At 40.7% G+C, this 16,917-nt stretch overlaps 2 protein-coding genes across 4 annotated transcripts; one reads left to right on the forward strand and one right to left on the reverse strand.

Annotated features, from left to right (window-relative positions):
- Positions 1-703: 703 nt before the first annotated feature.
- On the reverse strand, positions 704-9,258 carry LOC127372991 (interferon-induced protein with tetratricopeptide repeats 5). 2 transcript variants are annotated; one of them, XM_051417030.1, is made up of 10 exons: positions 9,103-9,257; positions 7,878-8,057; positions 5,038-5,227; positions 4,752-4,943; positions 4,217-4,444; positions 2,933-3,080; positions 2,724-2,847; positions 2,320-2,461; positions 2,177-2,224; positions 704-1,012 (listed from the first exon to the last, which is right to left on the reverse strand). In XM_051417030.1, exons 1-10 carry the CDS (start codon positions 9,105-9,107, stop codon positions 815-817), a joined length of 1,455 nt encoding a protein of 484 aa, XP_051272990.1. In that variant the 5' UTR covers positions 9,108-9,257; the 3' UTR covers positions 704-814. The 2 variants fall into 2 exon arrangements, with proteins under 2 accessions (XP_051272990.1, XP_051272991.1); XM_051417031.1 differs by having other exon boundaries at positions 863-1,012; positions 2,306-2,461; positions 9,103-9,258.
- A 677-nt stretch (positions 9,259-9,935) lies between these two features.
- ch25h (cholesterol 25-hydroxylase) lies at positions 9,936-16,497 on the forward strand. Of its 2 annotated transcripts, none has more exons than XM_051417076.1 (2): positions 9,936-10,467; positions 15,441-16,497. In XM_051417076.1, exons 1-2 carry the CDS (start codon positions 10,045-10,047, stop codon positions 15,774-15,776), a joined length of 759 nt encoding a protein of 252 aa, XP_051273036.1. In that variant the 5' UTR covers positions 9,936-10,044; the 3' UTR covers positions 15,777-16,497. The 2 variants fall into 2 exon arrangements, with proteins under 2 accessions (XP_051273036.1, XP_051273035.1); XM_051417075.1 differs by lacking the exon at positions 9,936-10,467 and adding an exon at positions 14,597-15,148.
- Positions 16,498-16,917: the final 420 nt, after the last annotated feature.

Genomic DNA, 16,917 nt, shown 5'->3' on the forward strand with positions numbered 1-16,917 from the left:
TTATGTTTTGAGCATCAGTCAGATTCTGCTCTTCAGCTCTGTTCAGATTTCTCCAAACTGCTAATGTAAGTGTTATTTTTGGTGAAGTAGACTTTTAAAGGAATAGTTCAACAGTTTGGGAGGCCAACTTTTTTTTTCCCAGGGTGGCGAAGGCATGACAGCATTCTCACGTGTCCTTGAAATCCTGGAAATTTGGTGACTAGTCTTCCAGTTATGGAAACACCTGGAAATAATTTATGTCCTAGATAACTTTTCAGCCCCTGAGATTGTCTATCTAAACCTGGTTTGAGTAAAACTGTCAAATCACCAGAGACAGAAGGCGCAGAGCGAGCTAATGCTGATGGTCTCATAAACTCTGACCACCTACCTGTAATAAACCGGCATTGTGTAAAAAGTAAACTGGACCTACCGCTCGTGTTACAACCTTTTGTGAACCTGCTGTCCTGTAAAACTCCTGGAATAAGAGTTCATTACTTCATAGAAATGTTTATTTTTTACTGGGATTTACACGTGTATGCTGGTATGTATGGCAGGAAACAGGTTTTACCTTTTTATCCATTAAAAAGTTAAATAAATAAAATAACATTTGTGTAAAATGTTAATAACCATAAAGTATGCTATAAATGATCTTAACCATTCCAGTATCTAGTGTGTGTCAGTGAAAAAGTCAATTAAATAACCTACATTTCCTGAACTCTGTCCATTCAGGTTCAAGTATTTTAATATGAAATAATCAGCTGTAACCATCAAAGCAATCAATACATATTATTATTATTATTATTAATAATGCTACTAAAAAAGGAAACGTTCTTCTTCATCCCAGCAGCTCCATGCGCAGCTCCATGAGAGCAGACAGGTACTCGTCTTTTTCAACGCAGTTCAGAGCTTTCTCATAAAACTCCGCCGCTGTCTTCCTGTTGCCTTCAGCTTTGGCCACCAGAGCCAACAGGCCGTACGCCTCGTCATCGTTCTCGTCTAATGACAGACGTCTCTCTGCAATCTGCTTCAGCTTCTGAAGTCAAAGAACAAGAACATCTGAAGGGTACATTAGGCGACACATCTGCATCTGCCTCTATGAATGAGTGTGAATGTGGCTGTAGTGTTAACCAGAAAGGAACTATGTAAGTAAAGTCCATTTAGCAAACTAATGACCTGTTTCTTTACAGTCTATAAGTGTCTGAGGTAGTATGCATTGTGGTCCAGCAGAGGGCGCTCTTAATGTTCACTATTAGCTTGACCTATTGACTGATCAGTAAACTCAGCTAATCAATAAAACTGGAGGAGGACACTCCAAGCTGAGTTGATCAGATAATCAGGACACCGAAGCATCTGATGGACAAAATCCCCCCGAGTTCAGGCAGCGTCCAGAAGCGTGAGAGTGCACAACTGGTCTATACACTTGAAGTGAAATGAGAATCTGGTCAATTTTCAAAATAAAATACTCCAAATCAACATTTTGACACAAGACAGGAAGTCAATCAGTCGGAGGAGATTTGACACCAGACACTCGGGCAGGAAGACACTATGAAGACATTTCACTTCTGAAACATTCTTGATGGGATTTGAAGACACTCTATAGGTAGCCGAACCAAAAAAGGAAGTTCATTTATTAAATGTTAGTGGGTAAAAATAAGAAGTTGGCAGATTGAGGTTCTCAGAAATCATTTTAACAGCGTCAGCGGTGAAGTTACAGGAGCAGGGTCGTCTGAGGGGTCGGACTACTGCTGAAATCAACAAGAAGTGGTTTGAGATGAAGCATGGCGATAGATGAGCGCAGTGGGAAGCGTCAAGGAGAATTACATTGTGTTTGGAAAACAGCAGACTAATTGCACACAACTCCTACGAGTGATCTGGACAAATATAAATTGTGTTCGGGCCTAAAAGAAAAATCTGAACAAGAGAAAATGCCAAAAACATTCTCTTAAACCGGTCGTACAAGTCACTTAAGAACGAATGTCAGTACAATGGTTCTCGCATGAAGCCCCGTATGACTGACCTTTCTCCTGTTGATAAAAAAAAAATCTGATTCTATGATTAAAACACACCTGTGGACATAAAGACTCTGGACTTTGGTACCTATCACAGTCTCATCCTGACTGGCCGAACAATATGTCTTGACTTTACTGTTCAGCTCTTCAGTAGACAATGGGATCTGCCTAAAGAGTCTTTCACTCACCTTAGCACACTGTTTCCACTCCCATTTCTTGGGTGTCAGTTTAAGACCCTGTTGAGTGAATAAAACGCAGATCAGAACAGTAGACAGGTTCTTCCAGTATTCCAACTCTTGTCAATGCAACATACATACAGACATGAACCCACTTCGGTGTAGTGAGCGATGGCTTCAGCCTCCTGTTTGGTGTGATAGTGGTGAAACTCAGCGTAACGCAGATGGAAAACCTGACATATGTCTTTTTCCGTCTCTAATAACTTCTGTGAGCCCAGTTTGAACAACTCCTCCGCCCTGAGAGACAAAGACAGGAAGTCTAACGGAGTGTCCATACTAAATGTGAGTAATAGCCTACAGTAAATATTCCTCTAATCTGTCTCACTGCGACAATATGAGCCCAAAACAATCAGATGTTTCTGTGAATTAATATCAATAAATGGATCAAAATGATGCTGAAATAATGACATCATGATGGCGATTTGTAAGAAGTCTGAATTCATACATTGTTAGCTTTACTTTCTATATGAACACGTGATAAGAACAGAAAGACAAGTACTTGCTCAGATTCTTTTCCTCTCCGTAGAGCAGGGCCAGATCAGCAATGGCGAGGACAAAACCAGACTTTATCTTGACAGCTTCGTCCAGGTGTTTCATGCACATATACCTCCACAGCTTTGCCTCTAGTATATTGCAGTAGAGCATAGTTTAGTTAGATTTGTACATATAATGGGATATCAAAGTGCCTCTAGACCAATATGTGTGTACCTTTATTTTGTTTGTCGAAGGGCTTCTTGGTCTGTTCATCCGTCTTCTTTTTCTTGTAGCACATAGCCAGCTGGTGGTGGATGAAAGCTGACTTTTTGGACCTCTCCAGAGCTCGCTTCAGCAGATCAATAGACTGCTCGTTTTCACCCTGGAACATGGACACATACATTCATATCAGGAAAAAACACATCCATCACATCAATCAGACAGAGTTAAAGTAGCCTGGCCAAGTGAAGGGCAACCAGCATGGGTGTGAATCTGTCCCCTCCAAGAGTTTCTGAATCGTATCCAAATACCTGGACTACGATACCATTCAGGGACATTTTAATCTGGACCAATGAGATACGATCTGATTCAGTTCTAAACATTGGTTTAAGGTAGACATTTATTTTACATTCTAAATTAAAATAAGTAAATCCTAGAAAAGTGACATTGCTTACCTTCAGATACATATATTTTATAAAATACCAGCAAATCCCAAGTATTTGTTCCTTTATGATAAAAAAAAACTAATTCCAGAGTTACAGTCATTGTGTTTGTTGCTTTTCCAACCGAGAGACAGACAGATGTTCTGCAGTGATTACAATAGACCTCGCCCGGTTTCCAGCTATGTTGTGTCTGGAAAGTGTTAGCTGTGTTAGCATCCACGGACTCACCTGTGTGTCACCATGCCGTCTCGCCGGGTTACTGTTAAGATCTGTCGTGCAACTGCTGGACAGAACTTTTGTCCCACAGATCTTACAGATGGACAGACTTTTGTCCAACTTTCCTTCTTATAGAATCCAAATGTCTTTTAGATCTGATGGTGCTCTGTAAATCCAGTCTGTGCTTTCAGACTTGTTCATTTATGCACCGACCTTGCAAGCTACATTGTGCTAATGTTACTCTTGTTAACTGTTGACTAAGAGGGAGTGATCGATCCCAGCTCGAATATATACTGGATGAGTCATGTCCATCCATTTTAATGTACTTGGGGACCTAAAGTAGTCTTTTCCTGATGGTATCTTTTGTAGTGCTGAGGCTATTGCCATCCAGTGGGTGTTGGGATCTTTCAAGTTGTGCATTCTTCAAGCAATTTCAAGACCTCACAGTGAATGATGAGGTTCAGCCTCGGGATCAGGATTAAATATCCAATCTGACCTGGGAATGTTTTGGTATCGTCCTGGAGGTGCTGGAGGATGTCTGTGGGGAAGAACTTCTTGACTACTCACCATTGCGACCCAGATTAAAAGGCTGGATGGATAATGAATCACAGTAAGTATTCAGAGAGTGATTTAGACCTACCTGAATGCGGAGATATTTTCCTACGTAGCGCATGACATGAGGATGGTCAGGTTCGATCTTCAGTGCTTTCTCCACCAGGCCCTCAGCCTCTTGATGTTTGTTGTATGCAACCAGCTTCAGAGCGAGCATGGAGAGCAGGACGCCGTCATCAGGGTTGATCTGTAGGGCTCGGCGAAGCTGTTTGAAGGCCGGTGACTCCTCATCCTCCTTTAATGTTTCTTGAACTCTCTGCAAATAAGAGTCAGTTTATTGTTTTAAATTCCTCAGTTAGAAATCTTCTAAAGAGAACTTCTAAGAATCAAATCACAGATGAGCACTCCACTCAATGTAAATGGTAAACGGTAAATGGACCTGTACCTGTATAGCGCCTTTCTAGTCTTCCGACCACTCAAAGCGCTTTTACACTGCGTGCCACATTCACCCTTTCACACACATTCACTCAGTGAACACACATTCACTCAATGTGCCAGTTAGGAACAGCCAAGCGTCTACATGGCCTGAATTCTGTTCACTTTCATTATCCTTGAAAACTGACCGGTTCTGTGCGGTAGAGGGCAATAGCACAGCCAGCGTTCCACTCGCTGTCCTCAGGCTGCAACTCTAATGCTTTACGGAAGCAGTCGATGGCTTTGGGGTAGTAAGATTTCCGAAACTTAAGGTAGGTCCAACCTTTTTCTCCATATACCTCTGGGTGGAGAACTGTGGAGGAACCAGTGGGGTACTTCGCCTGTAAAGAGAAGGAAGGGCAGCAACTGTTTGATTAGTGACCCTGAGCTTTAAACATGTTTACCTCTGTCCTAAAGCAGTGTGTGGATACATGCCAGTATGTCGTCGACCCTCTTGCAGTAAATCTGTGACTGTGTGTAGTCTCCAGTTTGGTATTTCAGCCAGGCCAAGTCTCCGTACGTTACAATGAGCCGCCGCTCGCTGTCCTCAGTAAAACACTCTCTGGTCTTCTCCTCTGATTGGTTGAGAAGCGCCACTGCCTCCTCTTTTCGATCCTGAAGATACCTGAGGAGAGACAGACCCTTGTAAGATAGTTTATGTCTCACTCCCAGGTACAACATCAGCGGGTGTGAACAGGCCCGTCCCTAACCAATTTGGCGCCCTAGGCAAAATTTTAGGTGGCGGCCCCATTGCATCGCAGTAAATTCCACTGCCAGTTATATACATACATAGGAGATACAAGAAATATAAATAGCCCACACAAAGTATAAAATTTCACTACCTACAAAATAAAAACTGTAAACAAGTGATAAAATAAATTAAACTGCACCACCACCTAGTCATCCTCACATCACCTGCTATAGTTGTACTCTCCTAGTCTTTCTTGCAGCAAAGTCATCTACAACATCATCATATGACAACTGAGTTGAGACCACATGATTGATGCTTATGATGGAAAGTCCACTGAGACATTCTTGCATCATAGTAGATCTCAGGTAAGGTTTAATGAGTTTGAGCTTGGAGAAGCTTCTTTCAGCAGCAGCCACTGTAACAGGAAGAGTTGTGTCAGTCTAATAATAAAAGAAATGATTCCAAGAATAAAATTAAATAATAAAAATGAAAAACCTAAGAGATGCATTACTTTCACTGTACTATACATGAATTATAGACAGTGCATTTTTTTCTGATATGCAAATTAGATCAGATTTAATCTTATTGTCATTACAGTGAAATGCTGATTAGCAGAATGTAAAGAAGCAGTAAACTGCAGTATAATATAACATATGGGAATGTATTAACATTAATGATGTGCACTTTAACATGGATGTAAAGTTTAACACTATAAACACACTTTAGAACATACTGAACTGTAACACAACAAACAACAAGGCTTACAACTCTAATATATAAAGGTGTGTGAAAGGAACAGCATTTGACTGACTGTTACAAGCAGAGCAAACGTTAACTAACCAATAATAAATACAAATAAAAATGTAGACAAATGTAAACAGACAGGCGGCTCCCCTTGGTGGCTTACTGCAGTATAGACTCTCTCTCTATCTCCCCCTAGTGGCTGACTGCAGTATAGACTCTCTCTATCTCCCCCTGGTGGCTGACTGCAGTATAGACTCTCTCTCTATCTCCCCCTGGTGGCTGACTGCAGTATAGACTCTCTCTCTATCTCCCCCTGGTGGCTGACTGCAGTATAGACTCTCTCTCTATCTCCCCCTGGTGGCTGACTGCAGTATAGACTCTCTCTCTATCGCCCCCTGGTGGCTGACTGCAGTATAGACTCTCTCTCTCTATCTCTCCCTGGTGGCTGACTGCAGTAGACTCTCTCTCTCTATCTCCCCCTGGTGGCTTACTGCAGTATAGACTCTCTCTCTATCTCCCCCTGGTGGCTTACTGCAGTATAGACTCTCTCTCTATCTCCCCTGGTGGCTGACTGCAGTATAGACTCTCTTCTCTCTCTCTTCTCCCCCGGGGGGAGGATAATACTCTCTATCTCCCCTGGTGGCTGACTGCAGTATAGACTCTTTTCCCTGTGCTGACTGAGTTAGACCTCTCTTTCTGGTGGCTGACTGCAGTATAGACTCTCTCCCCTGGTGGCTGACTGCAGTATAGACTCTCTCTATCCCCCTAGTGGCTGACTGCAGTATAGACGCTCTCTATCTCCCCCTGGTGGCTGACTGCAGTATAGACTCTCTCTCTATGCCCCCTGGTGGCTGACTGCAGTATAGACTCTCTCTATCTCCCCTGGTGGCTGACTGCAGTATAGACTCTCTCTCTATCCCCCTGGTGGCTGACTGCAGTATAGACTCTCTCTATCTCCCCTGGTGGCTGACTGCAGTATAGACTCTCTCTCTATCTCCCCTAGTGGCTGACTGCAGTATAGACTCTCTCTATCTCCCCTGGTGGCTGACTGCAGTATAGACTCTCTCTCTATCCCCTGGTGGCTGACTGCAGTATAGACTCTCTCTATCTCCCCTAGTGGCTGACTGCAGTATAGACGCTCTCTATCTCCCTGGTGGCTGACTGCAGTATAGACTCTCTCTCTATCCCCTGGTGGCTGACTGCAGTATAGACTCTCTCTATCTCCCCTGGTGGCTGACTGCAGTATAGACTCTCTCTCTATCGCCCCCTGGTGGCTGACTGCAGTATAGACTCTCTCTCTCTATCTCTCCCTGGTGGCTGACTGCAGTAGACTCTCTCTCTCTATCTCCCCCTGGTGGCTTACTGCAGTATAGACTCTCTCTCTATCTCCCCCTGGTGGCTTACTGCAGTATAGACTCTCTCTCTATCTCCCCCTGGTGGCTGACTGCAGTATAGACTCTCTCTCTCTCTCTCTATCTCCCCCTGGTGGCTGACTGCAGTATAGACTCTCTCTCTCTCTCTCTATCTCCCCCTGGTGGCTGACTGCAGTATAGACTCTCTCTCTCTATCTCCCCCTGGTGGCTGACTGCAGTATAGACTCTCTCTCTATCTCCCCCTGGTGGCTGACTGCAGTATAGACTCTCTCTCTATCTCCCCCTGGTGGCTGACTGCAGTATAGACTCTCTCTCTCTATCTCCCCCTAGTGGCTGACTGCAGTATAGACTCTCTCTATTTCCCCCACGTCAGCTGAGGCCTGCTCCCATTGAGTCGGTGTATGTACAATCACTACTGCACAGACTCTGTATGATCTTTGACTGTGAGCTTCGACACTGTACTGTACCTGACATAAGCCAAGAAGCTGTAGGAGAGAGCAACGGCGCCTCGCTGTCCCAGCTGAAGGTCTATGTGGTCCTGGAGTCGAGTGCTTAGGTTCTCCAGGTCGAGATCTTCCTCTGTCAGATCCCAGGTGAACCGGCTCTGCAGCTGCAGCAGTCTGGAGTGAAGAGTGCTGCTACAGTGACTGCAGGTTGCAGAGAAAGGCTGATTATTGGCTGTTAACCATTGAAAACACTGTGTCGTTTCACACTATTACTAACAACCTTTCACAATAACGCTGAAGAGTCAAACTAGAAAAAACATTTATTAATCTCCACAGTTTTACTGAAAGACATTTAAGTATAATTGTTTTGAATAGACATTAAACACGTATAAGCAGTGGTGGTTCAATCTTGAACAACAGAAGTGAAGCAGAGAATTATATTTCTCAATTCCACAAATCCTTCATCAGAACAATTGGATTTAACTATTGCACTTGGAACAGGAAACAACAATCTCCATCTCCAACATTGCAAAAAGACAATGAACCCAGTTCTGCACAAAATATGACAGTATAAGTTATCAGAACTTAGAGAACCACAAGGAAATCCATACATATGCACTATATACATATAGTATATAAATGTGCCAAAATATATACAGTCAGATATATAACAAAGTAAAAAGAGCAGAGAGCAACAATAATATATAATATTACAAATAATGTACAAATAATATATAGAATAAATATTCTAAATAGCACAGAATCACCTTGGTGACCACATAATCGTTTTGTATTACCTATTTTTGTTTTATCACACAATTCAGAAAAACTTAAATGTGCATGAACTATAGGCCTGTATATCTATATATCTATATATATATATATATATATATAATATGAACTATAGGCCTGTATTTATATATATATATATATATATATATATATATATATACTATATATATATGTTATTATAGGCCTGTATGGTGGATCCCCCCCCCTTTCCCCTTCTCACACAGCTTCGGCACCTTCTCAGCGAGCAGGGGCTCTCAGCTGTAGGGAGGGGGGCAATTTGCCAATAGTCCACACAGTGTTATGATAGAACAGATAGATAATAGAAACAGCTTCGCGGCGCAGAGGATTTGCTCGTCCCCCCCACCCATACTACTTACAAACACGGGGAGATAAGTACAAAACAAACCATTTTCAATTATATGAATCATTTTCTTTTGAACGGAAGCCAACTGACCTCATACTGAAATAAAACCCTTCTGATCTGAGAGGAAGACAAGTCCTGATGATGTTATTGATCCGGCTGCTCCGTCAGATCAGACGTTGATCAGAAATGAAACTGAAGTCTGGAGTCTGATGCATTCACTGTCCCCTCTGAAATCATGTGAAAAAGAGAGTCAGAAGCTGTGTGCTGATACCGAAAGTATCCAGAGTGCTTCAACAAATCACACAAATGAGATAATGAATTACATAATGTAATAAATAGGTAAATAAAGGAATAATAACATAAATATATATAAACTATATCATAATATCGCCATTAACATGTTTATTATTCGATTGTAAGACATTTACAAGCATGTTGTTTTACAGCTTTCGAGGAGAGCCAGTAAGAGTCACGTCTAACAAATAATATTTATAAAATAGAACTGATTATTGGCTGTTTATTGGCTGTTTATTGGCTGATTATTGGCTGTTTATTGGCTGTTGTTGGCTACAAAACCATAAACTAATAGCATTTTGCAATGAAACAAGCAGCTCCTGAAGAAAACAACCCTACAGAAAAAATACTTTGTATTTTCACAAACACAGTATCTGAGTTCACAAAACTTAAAACTCAAACATTTATTGAAGACAGTTTCTGAAACACCTGGCTGTCTCCTGATCAAAGAGCTGATTGGTTCTGAGTTTCAACCACAAATGGTTTAATATGTAACAAACAGATCTTGTCTGATTGACAATATTAATACAGTTTATTTATTGATCAGCTTTCTGTCGGATCTTTACAGGACAGCAGTTCATCTCCAACCACCCTGCTGTTTCCTTAGAGGGCAGGAAGAGTCCTTATAAGGGCGTGACTGGGCTGATGTCAGTGTGGGCGGGGCTTGGAGTTGATATAAAGCAGCTGATGCAGCTCAGACTAAGAGACTAAACAGGACTTTACAGATCTGATGGCAGGATGTTGCTGCAGCCTCTTTGGACCTTCCTCCTGGGACACTCCTCCCTCCTGCTCTCACCATTCTTCCCTGTTATCTTCTCGCTGTCTGTCTACCTGTCCTTCTGTCTGCCCTTCCTGCTGCTGGATGTGCTGTCCTCCCGGTGGGCCCTGGTGCGCAGGTACAAGCTGCAGCCTCAGAGCTCCGTCAGCTGGGCCTCGGTGCGGAGCTGCCTGGCTCTGACACTCTACAACCACCTGGTGTTCATCTTCCCACTCACGGTGCTGCACTGGTACCTGCGGCCCGTCCACCTGCCCGAGGAGGCCCCGCCCCTCCCTCGCCTGCTAGTTCAGGTGCTGGTCTGCCTGCTCCTCTTCGACTTCCAGAGCTTCATCTGGCACCTGCTGCACCACAAAGTGCCCTGGCTCTACCGCAACTTCCACAAGGTTTGTACCTTTAACCTGAAAGCACTGATCAATTATTGATTAGAAGAAACTATGATTGGAAATCATTAAGTGCACTGTAAGAAAAGGTACATCCTACCTACTCTAGGCAACAGATTCAATCAATATGGTTAATTAAACATCATTTTTTTAATAATACAAATTGTTGTAACAACCCAACACTGATAGTCCAATAGTGTTCCCCACAACCCAACACTAAAACCCCCAAATTTTTTCCCCAAAAAAAAAAAAAAATTTTTAAATTTTTCCCAAACCCCTGATATCCGTTCCACAACCCAACACTGATAGTCCGATAGTGTTCCCCACAACCAAACACTGATACTCCGATAGTGTTCCCCACAACCAAACACTGATACTCCGATAGTGTTCCCCACAACCAAACACTGATAGTCCGATAGTGTTCCCCACAACCCAACACTGATAGTCCGATAGTGTTCCACAAAACATACTCTGATATTCCGATAGTGTTCCCCACAACCCACTCTGATAGTCCGATAGTGTTCCCCACAACCCACACTGATAGTCCGATAGTGTTCCAATTTCGATAGTGTTCCCCACAACCCACACTGATAGTCCGATAGCGTTCCCCACAACCCACACTGATAGTCCGATAGCGTTCCCCACAACCCACACTGATAGTCCGATAGTGTTCCACACAACCCACTCTGATATTCCGATAGAGTTCCACACAACATACTCTGATAGTCCGGTGGGGTTCCCCACAACCCAACACTGTTAGTCCGGTAGTGTTCCACATAACCTACTCTGATAGTCCGGTGGGGTTCCCCACAACCCAATCCAGTTCACAGACCCAAAACTCCGCTCATGGTTTTGTTGCAGATCCCCACAAAATCAAACCAAACCAGAAAATCTGTAGCCATAGTGTCTATCCGTCTGTCTCTCTGTCTGTCTGTCTGTCTGTTTGTCTGTCCATCTGTCTTCCTGTCTTTCTGTTTGTCTTTCTGTCTGTCTTCCGGTCTGCCTGTCTGTCTGCCTATCTGCCTGTCTGTCTGTCTGCCTGGTTGTGGATTTGACAGACAGACAGACAGACAGAAGCACAGCAAGAACAGTAGCAACAACTACACTAATAGTAGTGACTGATGTTGATGAACATGAAGAACAAACATTTATTGAGTTTAAGTAACCTACAGAGTCATTGTTAAACCTTAAATAAACCTGAGCTTAATTACATACTTTATTATTATTTATTAACAGTTAAATATTATTTTTTAACAGGTTTATTATTCATTCTTAACAGTTTATTATTCATTATTAACAGTTTATTATTCATTTATTAACAGGTTTATTATTCATTATTAACAGGTTTATTATTATTTATTTATTTATTAACTGGTTTATTCTTCATTATTAACAGGTTTATTATTCATTTATTAACAGTTGAACATAAGTATTATTTATGAACTATTTGTTAATCAGTTATTAGCATATTCATATTAACAGTTGTTATGATTTGTTAATTTGTCATTAGCCTTAATAAGAGTTGCTTTCTCTGTAGATCCGGTCCCAACTCTCAGATGAGACATCATAAACGAAACTTAAACTGAGTCTGATGATGCATTCACTGTCCCCTCTAAAATCCTGTAAAGAAGAGTATCAGACCAGACACCTCTGAACACAATGTCTGGTGGAAACTGTGCTGGATTATTATCATTATTATCATCATCATCATCATCATCATCATCATTATTATTGTTATTATTGTTATTATTATTATTATTATTATTATTATTATTATCACTTAACATGTGAAAGCTGTAAAACGTACTGTGCACACAGGAATTGTGGTTTTGGAATATTTTCATGGTGTAATGTGTGAAACCCATAAAAAACACAACACATGGATTGATTTATTGATTGATTGATTTACCAGAGACAATGCACATTAATCAACATGAATGTAATTAAATGTACTGGAGTTAGCTAATAAGCTAACTTTCCTCCGTATTACCTGAGCAGGTTATAACGTGTGAAACAAATCCTGCATTTCATACGTGATCAACAACCACATGTGTAGCAACCGATAATGTAATAATGGCCAATAATGTAATAACTTGCCAATAACGTAATAACGTTTTTGAGCCAATTAGGTACTAACATTTTGCCAATAATGTAATAAGTTATTACGTTATTGGCTGGTTATTACGTTATTGGCACAGCATTAAAAAAATCCTTTGAAATGTAATAACTGCAGCCAATAATGTAATAATACATAAATAGGACTGCATTTCTTGGAAATAAAATATTTTTTTGTAGTTTTTGTGCAGTTTCATCAAAAATACATATAGTGGATGGCATAGTCGTCATATTCATTCATCAAGGGTATGCATTATGCAGCACTCTCTCTCCTTAAATATTGTAAGCACATATTTAAGGAGAGAGAGCTGCTAACGTAATAACCAGCCAATAACGTAATAACAAAATGTTATTACCTTATTGGCTCAAAAACATTATTACATTATTGGCAAGTTATTACGTTATTGGCTTTATTACATTTAAAATGGCCAGAATTATTACGTTATTGGCAGGTATGACATTATTGGCTGTTATTACATTATCGATTGCTACAACATGTTAGACCCTGGTAAAAAGTGTTTGTTTATAAATGTGCAAATAAATAATATGTAAAAGATTGTTAATGTAATGTTTTAACAAAACTATTCATAAAAAGTCTTTAAAAGGATCAAAACTGTCCAAAAACATTTTTGAGAATCCAGAACTTAAAGTTTATTCTTAGTTATTATTATTATCAAAGATTATGTTTGTACAAATATCTATTCTGTCAAAGTAAAAGTTTAATACAACAAAAAATATAAACATTTGTTTGTAATTCAGGTTTTTATGTATTTAAATGCCATATTACCACCTCTACTCTTAAAGGCAAATATAAATATAATGCAAATATAATAACCAGTAATAACCAGAATAAACATCCACTGTCCCCGCAACCTCATACGTTCACTAACCAGAAACTGTTTCTGACATATTTCAGCTTCAATATACGTATCTAAAGCATATATAAAGCAGACTGTGGTCAGCCTGTGAGGTCTGTGGTGTCCAGCAGGGGTCAGCAGTTCACCACAGAAGAAGATTCTGGGAAAGACTTGAGACTTTGCTGTTTCATAAGGTTTTATTGTGATGAAGAAAGACCAGGAAAAAAATCCTGGAACACATTGCGCTCAAGGTAAGTTAAGGTGTGTCTCTCTTCACACACTCATCGTATCTGAATGCAGAGGTAGTAAAAGTACACATTCTTCACTCCAGTAGAAGAACAAATACTCAAAGTAGAAGTAGAAGTATTGATTCTGTACTCAAAGAAAAGTGTCTTATTGTTGGGAAGGCGTGCAATGATGCAAAAATAAAATCAATAATAATCAATAATTGCCCCCAAACTAAATTAATGAGTCTGTTTTTAAAATGTAGGAGTAGAAAGTTCATATATTTAAATAAAAATGTGAAAGTTGTCTTTTACTTTGTTACTTTCGACCTCTGCCCTGTATATACAGTTTATATAACTCTTATTTTGAATGTGTATTTTCTATCAGTCTGGAGTTCTGAACGAGATCTGAGATCAATAAAGTGTATCTATTCACTACATTTTACAGTTTTAAAATAAACAGTTTTGCAGACCAATAGTCTTCTGTTGAGGTAATTTACTCTTCTTCTTTAGAAAATCTTTGAGTCATAAAATTCTGAATTTTAAACAATGTTCAATTTTTAAAAAATTCAATGCAAATATGAATCAACTGTTTTTCACTTTAATCAGTTTAAAGTTCAGACTTTTTGTTTCTAAAACTTAGAGAGTTTAACTTTAACTTTAAAGTTTTTCTACAGAAGAAAAATTTATTTAAAACTTTAGATTTTAATTTTGACCTAAAACTTAAACATTTATTGAAGACAGTTTCTGAAACACCTGGCTGTCTCCTGATCAAAGAGCTGATTGGTTCTGAGTTTCAACCACAAATGATTTAATATGTAACAAACAGATCTTGTCTGATTGACAATATTAATACAGTTTATTTATTGATCAGCTTTCTGTCGGATCTTTACAGGACAGCAGTTCATCTCCAACCACCCTGCTGTTTCCTTAGAGGGCAGGAAGAGTCCTTATAAGGGCGTGACTGGGCTGATGTCAGTGTGGGCGGGGCTTGGAGTTGATATAAAGCAGCTGATGCAGCTCAGACTAAGAGACTAAACAGGACTTTACAGATCTGATGGCAGGATGTTGCTGCAGCCTCTTTGGACCTTCCTCCTGGGACACTCCTCCCTCCTGCTCTCACCATTCTTCCCTGTTATCTTCTCGCTGTCTGTCTACCTGTCCTTCTGTCTTCCCTTCCTGCTGCTGGATGTGCTGTCCTCCCGGTGGGCCCTGGTGCGCAGGTACAAGCTGCAGCCTCAGAGCTCCGTCAGCTGGGCCTCGGTGCGGAGCTGCCTGGCTCTGACACTCTACAACCACCTGGTGTTCATCTTCCCACTCACGGTGCTGCACTGGTACCTGCGGCCCGTCCACCTGCCCGAGGAGGCCCCGCCCCTCCCTCGCCTGCTAGTTCAGGTGCTGGTCTGCCTGCTCCTCTTCGACTTCCAGAGCTTCATCTGGCACCTGCTGCACCACAAAGTGCCCTGGCTCTACCGCAACTTCCACAAGGTTTGTACCTTTAACCTGAAAGCACTGATCAATTATTGATTAGAAGAAACTATGATTGGAAATCATTAAGTGCACTGTAGAAAAGATACATCCTACCTACTCTAGGCAACAGATTCAATCAATATGGTTAATTAAACATCATTTTTTTAATAATACAAATTTAAATTGATTATAATCAACTGCATGTAAAGTCTCCACGGAATCATTTATTCCGGTGTAGAAAGGAAACTAAAATTTCCATCAGAGAAGAAAGAATGATCAATAACAATAACTCCTCCTCTTCCTCCTTCAGGTGCACCACACCTACACCTCCACCTCCGCCCTCACCGCCGAGTACTCCGGCGCCTGGGAGACCCTGAGCCTGGGCCTCTTCGCCGCCGCCAACCCGCTCCTGCTGGGCTGTCACCCACTCACCGAGCTGGCCTTCTTCCTGGTCAACATCTGGCTGTCGGTGGAGGACCACTGTGGCTACGACCTCCCATGGGCCACCCACCACCTGGTGCCGCTGGGGCTGTATGGCGGGGCCCGCCACCACGACCTCCACCACCTCAAGTCCAAGTACAACTTCGCCCCGTACTTCACCCACTGGGACCGGCTGGCCGGGACGCTGTGCACACACCAGGACTGAGAGGATCTGGTTTCAGATTGAGTTTCTGATTGTGACATTTATGAACCGATCAGTTTCTGATTGATCAGTTCCTGAACTGATGGAGAAGTTTGAGGATTTGAACTGTTTCAGAGGAACTAGTTTCTGTCCAGCTACAATGCTGTTCAGACTCATCTTTTACATTAAAGACTGAAAAACACTTCAGTACATATTAATATATTTATAAGCATTTATTTATTTATTTATTTATTAACTATGAACCGGATGGATTTACTGTGTAATTAAACAAACTAACACCTGAGAATACGATTGTAGGATTTAAAGGCTTTGGTGTCGCAGTGTAATACTGAGCATTAATTATTCTTAATTATATAACTATTCAATTAATTATTCTCAGATGTTGTTCATGTGCAGTTGTGTCGCATTAAGACAACAGATTACAGATAGAAGTTCATATTGAACAATAATGTTTTTATTGAAATATCCTTTAATATCGGTGTAACCGACACATAAACCAATATTAAGCTTTCAGATTTAAGATGGATGACAGGAAGTGAAGAGACTGAACTGAGGAAGTGTTTTGAAGGTGAACTGAGGAAGATGATGGAAGTTTGTGTTGATATTGTGAAAGAAAAAGAGAGTTTTTGGAAGGAAATGTGACTGAAAATGTGAATGATGAATGAATGAAATGTGAAACAGTATTTTTTATCACTGAGAATAAACTTTATCAACAAAAACTAAATATCTGTTTGTTTCTTCTTTTCAGTCTGACTCTATGGAAGCTCATTTCTGCCCATATGATTTAAAAAAATCAATATAATGAGAAACTTTCTCATTATAATAACTAGTGATAATGTTAGTTTCATCCAGCTAGCTGATCTGACAGTGTTTTGCTACATTAGCTAGCAATTTGTCCCCATTAGTGAGAACATATTTATGTCAACACAACTCATCAAAATATCTTAAAAGATGTATCTATCTTAATAAATAAAGTTTTATCTTGCAACCATACACTGCAGAAAATAAATGCTTCAGTTTAATCAGAAGAATGTCGTCAGTGTATCGGTATTGGCTGTTTCTCTCTCAGATAAAAACTGACTCACTGATTGAGTTTCCTGCTCTTTACACCAGTTAGCTCCTCCTGCAGAGGTCAGTTCAGCCA

Source organism: Dicentrarchus labrax, unplaced genomic scaffold (genome assembly GCF_905237075.1).
Source record: "Dicentrarchus labrax unplaced genomic scaffold, dlabrax2021, whole genome shotgun sequence".
Taxonomy (NCBI): Eukaryota; Metazoa; Chordata; class Actinopteri; family Moronidae; genus Dicentrarchus; species Dicentrarchus labrax.